The sequence below is a fragment of the Zingiber officinale genome, unplaced genomic scaffold (assembly GCF_018446385.1).
Source record: "Zingiber officinale cultivar Zhangliang unplaced genomic scaffold, Zo_v1.1 ctg77, whole genome shotgun sequence".
Classification (NCBI taxonomy): domain Eukaryota; kingdom Viridiplantae; phylum Streptophyta; class Magnoliopsida; order Zingiberales; family Zingiberaceae; genus Zingiber; species Zingiber officinale.
In genome coordinates, this window is record NW_024589972.1 from 77946 (window position 1) to 85169 (window position 7224).

General features: G+C 31.0%; 1 protein-coding gene across 1 annotated transcript; it reads left to right on the plus strand.

The window, feature by feature from the left end:
- The first annotated feature begins 4207 nt into the window (after positions 1 to 4207).
- LOC122037755 (glucose-1-phosphate adenylyltransferase small subunit, chloroplastic/amyloplastic-like) lies at positions 4208 to 6987 on the plus strand. The gene is made up of 9 exons (XM_042597201.1): positions 4208 to 4534; positions 4876 to 5172; positions 5283 to 5552; positions 5637 to 5816; positions 5928 to 6031; positions 6113 to 6224; positions 6315 to 6413; positions 6564 to 6683; positions 6790 to 6987. Exons 1-9 carry the CDS (start codon positions 4262 to 4264, stop codon positions 6904 to 6906), a joined length of 1572 nt encoding a protein of 523 aa, XP_042453135.1. The 5' UTR covers positions 4208 to 4261; the 3' UTR covers positions 6907 to 6987.
- Positions 6988 to 7224: the final 237 nt, after the last annotated feature.

Consider the following 7224-nt stretch of genomic DNA (forward strand, 5'->3'; position numbering starts at 1 on the left):
TTTAATATATTAGGCCAAATTGAAATTACCTAAAGAATATTCACAATTTTGCTCTTCGGCTATACCCAAAAGGTCTCATGTTAATAGAGATATTATACATCCTTTTAAATCCATGATATTTTTTAAATCTTTCTAATGCGGGACTTTGATTGAATCTCAACAATCCTCCTCTCAAATGAAGGATCATCATTACTCTCATGGTCTAGGCCCCGTGAGCACCTGGTCACTTTGGACCCGCTTCGAGTCTCCCCGAAAGCATCTGCGTCCGGTCACTCATAACATGCTTCGGGACTCTCCATAAGCATTTGATCACCCTGATCTGTTTCGGGTCTCTCCACAAGCATCTGATCACCTTGACCTGCTGCGGAGCCTCCTCACAAGCATCTGGTCAACCAGACCTAGTCCGGGGCCTTTCCGTGAACATTCGGTCACCTCGACCTGCTCTGGACCTCTCCATGAGTATCCGGTCACCGCAGGCATCTTGTTAACCTGACCTATTCCAGATTTCCCCGTGAGTATCTAGTCACCTTGACCTGTTCCATGCCCACTCTCAACTTCGTTCAAGGGCAACCCACATGTCATCAGGTCTGGAGCATGACTTTGATAACATTTGTTATGCCCAAAAGATGTTCACATATATTTAGCCATCTCAACCTGTTTCGAGGCCCTAGGCAAATATAAAATTTAGGGGGCGTTTGGTTTAGGGTAATAGGAGTGGGGAATGGGAATGAGAATCATTGATTCCCATTGTTAATGTTTGGATTATAGGAATAGGAATACAAATAAGGGAATAAATCCTTGAAATTGGGTAATAACTCATTCCCATGTAACTCCCCTTCAATGAGCCATTACCCTATTTTCATCAATCAAAATATTCCCTTATTCCAAAAATACCCTTAACTTAAAACTAAAATTTTCTCCATTAATATCAAATATCAAAATATATTTATTTATTTTTTCTTTCATATCACTTATCTCTCCTTATTCTCTCTCATTATATTTTCTCTCTCATCATAGTTTCTCTCTCATCATTTTATCACGCACTTTCTCTCTCCTTAATCTCTCCTATCACACTCTCTTTCCTCTTTTTTTCTCATTACACTTTCTCTCTCATCATACTTTCTCTCTCCTCAATCTCTTCCATCACACTCTCTTCCTTTTTTTCTCCTCATCACACTTTCTCTCTCATCACACTTTCTCTCTCCTCAATCTCTCTTATCACACTTACTCTTTTTTTCCTCAACACACTTTCTCTCTCATCATACTTTTTCTCTCCTCAATCTCTCCCATCATATTCACTGTTCTATTTTTCTCTCACCATACTTTCTCTCTCCTCAATCTCTCTCATGACACTCTCTCTCCTTATTTTTTTCTCACTTTATTTTCTCTCTCTTCATCCTCTCCTATCATACTTTCTCTCACATCATATTTTCTCTCATCATGCTCTCTCCAATCACACTCTCTTTTTTCATTTTCTCTCATCAGACTTTCTCTCTCTTCATTCTTTCTTATCACACTTTCTCTCTCATAATATTTTCTCTCTCATCATTCTCTTTCATCATATTTTTCTCTCACATTCATCTTTCTCTCACATCTAATTTTTTCTCTTATTTTCCTTTAAGGATAAAAAAGGAAACTTTGATTTATTCCGATAGAAGATATACAACTAACCAAACATTACTTTTAAGAGTGATATCCATGCTCATACCCATTCCCATTCCACAATACAATGATTCCCATTCCGATTCCTATTCCTAGGAAAGAACCAAACACCCCCTTATATTTTTATTTTGTTATATAAAGGTTAATTAAAATTTTATATTTGAGCTTGATAATAATTTTTTTATAAAATTGTTAAATTATTTTAAACCTAAATAAAATTTTATTGATTTTAATTTTAAATTTTTTATAGCATTATATTAACAAACATTATTAATAGTATTCTATAAATTATCCATGTATTATTTTTTATAATATATGACTTTAATTTAGATTTATTATTTTTTTCTAAAGTATTATCTTTTAACAAAAATTTAATTGATTTTTCATTTAAATTTTTAATTATTCTTTAGATTTTTTTTTAATCTTACTATTTTATTAAAAATCTTCCCCCTTTACTAACTAACTTTGGTGAAGCCTAAAATGTATTTACGTTAATGTCCTTTTTTCTATTTACACTAAAAATGATTTCAAGGTTTATTAGTAACTCCACAAGCGAAACAATCAGTGCTCTAGAGTTCGACACTCAGCTACAGCATATTATTATGAATTTTTTTCATCGTTAATTTTCTTTGATTGTTTTATATAAAAAAAATATAGTTCTATTTAGTCTCATATCTTAGAATTGACAATACTATAATCAAAGAAGCTTCTATAAATATTTTAGGCCGACGATGTTAAAAAATATATTTTTCTTAGTTTTTTTACTAAGACAAGTATAATATTAAATTAAATAATTTTTTGAATAGGGAAGCTCGTTACAGTAATTTGTTGCTGGAATTCTCTAGCGTCACTATTACATGGGTCTGACAAATCTTACCCAAATAATTAATTTTTTGTTTGTAAGGGTGACACTAAAAAATTCAAACAATTCGAATTTTCAAAGACCCAAATAATTTATATATTATTATATTACACACGCAACGCGTGTGCATGATCACATTAGTATTAATAAGCAATCTATATAGTTTATGTTTTAATTAAATAAATTCTTCTTATTATTTGTATATATTTTTAATATTCTAAATCCATGTTTAAAAAATTAATATACTATTTTACATCGAATTGAATGAATAAAAAACTTTACTTTATATTTTCCTCTCAAAGAGAAAGAAAAAACGTGAAAGATAGATGAGGTTGCGAGGAAGGAAAATGATACAGAAAAAAAATATAAGAACGGGGATGAGAAAAGAAAAAGTACAAAATTATCGACGAAGGTTTAGAGATCAATCTGAAAAAAAATTCAATTAGGCTTTTGAAAAAAATATACAATTAAAAAAATCAATAAAAAACAAAATTACAATAATTTTAAATTAAAAATTTATTTTTTTAAATTGATCTAAACTTAAGGATGAATATTTTTAATATATCAATGCTTTTTAGCTCCATCAATCGATTTAGTTAAAATTGATTGATAAACCTAAATAATTCAGAATAATATAAAATTAAATCGTATGTATTTGTTTATTTTTCTATTATATTTATGAGCCTAAAAATTAATTTGATATAATATATCAAAAATAATGTATTTTTTAAAATAAATCAGACATTTTAATAAAATATGTGCATTTAAAAAAGAATATTAACCGAATCATTGACATAAATATGAAGAGTTAAAAAAAAAAATATTGAGTGTGTCATTTGATAATTTTAAAATAGAGTTCGATTTAGGTATTTTACTAAATTAACTTTAATTAGAAATAAATTACAACTTTAACTAATATCATAATACTAAATTATATAAGGAAATAATATATCTTAAATTATTTGGTAATATATTTTTTAACTCTCAAAATTATGATATAGTAACTTTGGTAAAAAAAAAATTATTAACTATTATTTAATAAAAAAATATGTTTTTTTCTTAAATTAAAATTTTAAAAATCAATTTAAATTTTTAATATTTAATCTAAACAATTTAAGCTATTCTTGATTTAACTCCATTAACTTGATCTGTTAAAACATAATCCTTTTAAAAATAAAAAATAATAATTAGAATTTTTATTTTGACAATTAAAATTGAAAAGTCAAATTATACTTCTCGAAATTAAATAAACAACTTTAATTGACTATTATGAAAACAAATAAAGAATTTCATTAATCTATGTATTTTGTAAATTTATAACTTTAATTAATATTTTTTAAAAAAAAACGAATCTTATTAATTTATCTATTTATTTGAAACTATGAATCTTGAAAAAGTTTTAAAAAAAATAATTAAGGTATTGAATTTATCAAATCTAATACTAAATTTTAATAAAAAATTTTCTTAAATTAAAATTTAGAAAAACTCAATATAGATTTTTAATATTGAATCTAAACAGTACTTTAAATAGATGGTCAAAACATGCCAAATCATCTAATTTACCGGATTTTAATTTAATTTTAAATTATTTTATTTTATTTTTTCTGAAATAAAATAAATATGAGAGATGGAAATAAATAAAAAAATTATAATTTTTCTCGGATCTATATAAACTCGAGAGAAGAAGGCCCTTCGATACTCCATCCTTTTTCTTCGAAATCCATCGGCCAAACCGCAATGGCTTCCTCGATCGGCGTCGTGTTCTCTTCCCCCAACGTTCTCGCCGTTCGTTCCAAGCCCTCGCCTTTCGCAGAGGACCGCACCTTCCTCGGCGGCCGCAATGGCCGCCTTTCCTTCTCCGACAGTATCTCTGGCGCGAAATTAGTCCGCCAGAGGCCGGTGGCTGCGACGAGAAGAGAGGCGAGGACGAGGAGCCCCTTGGTCGTCTCCCCCAAGGCTGTAACCGACTCGAAGAACTCGCAGACCTGCCTCTTCCCCGACGCGAGTCGAGTGAGTCGATTGATCCTTTTACTTGTTGTTCTGGAATTTTGAATACTTGAAATCTGATAGGGTTTCCTTGATTTTGTAGTCGCTTTTCGATTTATTTTTTTTACGAATTGTTTTTGTTCTCAATGCACAAATTGATCTGTTTTGTGAACTGTGGTTCGATCCCTTTTTCTTCTTCTTCTCGTGAATTATCTGATTTCAAATTTCTGAAATTACTAGTAGATTGAGGAAAAAGAAGGTGTTCCTTTCCTTCGTGGATTTTTCTTTTCAGTATTTCAAGATTGGTGCATGTGATTAATCAAAACTCATTTAGAACTAAACTTATTGTCTCCCTTCGTGGACAGAGTGTGTTGGGTATTATTTTAGGTGGTGGCGCAGGAACGCGGCTGTATCCACTGACAAAGAAGAGAGCTAAACCAGCGGTTCCTCTCGGTGCCAACTACAGGCTCATCGACATCCCCGTTAGCAACTGCTTGAACAGCAACATCTCCAAGATCTATGTTTTGACACAGTTCAATTCAGCTTCGCTAAATCGCCACCTCGCACGGGCTTATGGAAGCACCATGGGTGGTTACCAAAATGAAGGATTTGTCGAAGTTCTTGCTGCCCAACAAAGCCCCGAGAATCCCAACTGGTTTCAGGTATTATAATACATAATTCTGTTGTCTATATTAAGGAAATTTTGTTCAAAATTCGTACAAGTTTAGATATAATTGGCTTGCTCAATACTGTATTTGAATATCATATTCAGGGTACTGCTGATGCTGTAAGGCAATACTTGTGGCTTTTTGAGGAGCATAACGTGATGGAATTCTTGATTCTTGCCGGGGATCATTTGTATCGTATGGACTATGAGAAATTCATTCAATCACATAGAGAATCATGCGCCGACATCACTGTGGCTGCACTGCCAATGGATGAAAAGCGTGCGACTGCCTTTGGCCTCATGAAAATCAATGAAGAAGGACGGATCATTGAGTTTGCGGAGAAGCCAAAAGGCGAGCAATTGAAGGCAATGCAGGTGAAGTAATTTCATCTAAATTTACAAATTATCAAGAACTAGTTGGTTTTAATCTTAAGTAATTTCATTATTTACAAATTGCAGGTGGATACTACTATTTTGGGCCTCGATGTAGAAAGAGCAAAGAAGATGCCTTTTATTGCTAGCATGGGCATCTATGTTATCAGCAAAGACATAATGCTTAAGTTGCTTCGCGATAAGTTCCCTTCAGCAAATGACTTTGGTAGCGAAGTAATTCCTGGGGCTTGCAACCTTGGATTGAGAGTATGTCTCCCCCTTCTAATTGTTTGTTTGATCTATTAATGATGTTATTAGTATACTGTTTAAGTACTCTGCTTTGTTAGATGCTAATTTACGATTAATTTGTAATCAAAGGTACAAGCTTATCTATATGATGGTTACTGGGAAGATATTGGTACCATAGAAGCATTTTACAATGCTAACCTTGGGATAACGAAGAAGCCCGTTCCTGATTTCAGGTAAATTAAGTTAATTAGAGGATTTATTTGCTTATAATTTTCTTCATTGTAGTTACTAGAGTGTGTGTTCTTCAATTGCAGTTTTTATGACCTTTCATATCCAATATATACTCAAGCTCGATATTTGCCTCCATCTATAATGCTTGATACTGATGTCACCGATAGTGTTATCGGCGAGGGATGTGTGATTCAGGTAACACCTTTTGAGATTCTTTATTTTAACACTTTTTCTTCCCTACAAACTTTGTTAAATAATACTCGTTATATACTTTTGTATTTGTAGAAATGCAAGATTCATCATTCTGTAATTGGCCTTCGATCTTGCATTTTGGAAGGTGCAGTGGTAGAAGATACTTTACTAATGGGAGCTGATTATTATGAGGTAAAACATACATATGGTTGATGATCAGAGTTCGATAAGTTGATACTTAGAAGTAACATTTTTAGTATTTCATTTGTGTTTTCATTTTGCTTATGAACGAATCCATAACACATTGTCTGTGAATATAATTCATCATTTTTTTATATACAGACTGAAGCTGACAAGATTCTATTAGCCGCGAAAGGTAGTTTTCCAATCGGAATTGGAAAAAATTCTCACATTAGAAAAGCTATCATTGATAAGAATGTTCGAATGGGAGAGAACGTTAAGGTGTTGTTAAACTCATTGATCCTTCAACAATTATGACTTGTGATTCCGTTTAAAATATAAAATCTAAAAAATTCTAACACGTTCTTTTATCGATTTGCTATTGCAGATCATTAATACTGAAAATGTGCAAGAAGCATCAAGGGAGGCCCATGGATACTTCATCAAAAGTGGCATTGTCACCGTAATAAAAGATGCTTTAATCCCAAGTGGAACAACAATTTGATGTCTTTCCTCTTTCATTTAAATTTATAAATTTTATTTTTTATTTTTTATGTAGAGTAAATGATAAAGTTTTTTGGGATGTTATGTATTTAAATTTTTTTAACAGTACTTATTTCTATCAATAAATAAGTTGAGATTTTGATTATTTGGTTGTTTTGAGAATTTTAGAAATTAAGTTAGATTTCAAAAGAATATTTGTTCTATATTGTCATTACTACAAATGTTTTAAAAATAAATTAACATAATTTTGGAGTTAAAAAAAATAAAATTTTATGACATGGAATCTATTAAATGTTAAAATAAAGTTAGTATGATAAAT

Bases quoted from the DNA above. Each gene is read 5' to 3' on its own strand.
- LOC122037755 (XM_042597201.1), top strand. From the start codon at position 4,262: ATGGCTTCCTCGATCGGCGTCGTGTTCTCTTCCCCCAACGTTCTCGCC. The intron at 6,032-6,112 runs GTAAATTAAGTT...CTTCAATTGCAG, and splicing joins AAGCCCGTTCCTGATTTCAG to TTTTTATGACCTTTCATATC. The intron at 6,414-6,563 runs GTAAAACATACA...TTTTATATACAG, and splicing joins TGGGAGCTGATTATTATGAG to ACTGAAGCTGACAAGATTCT.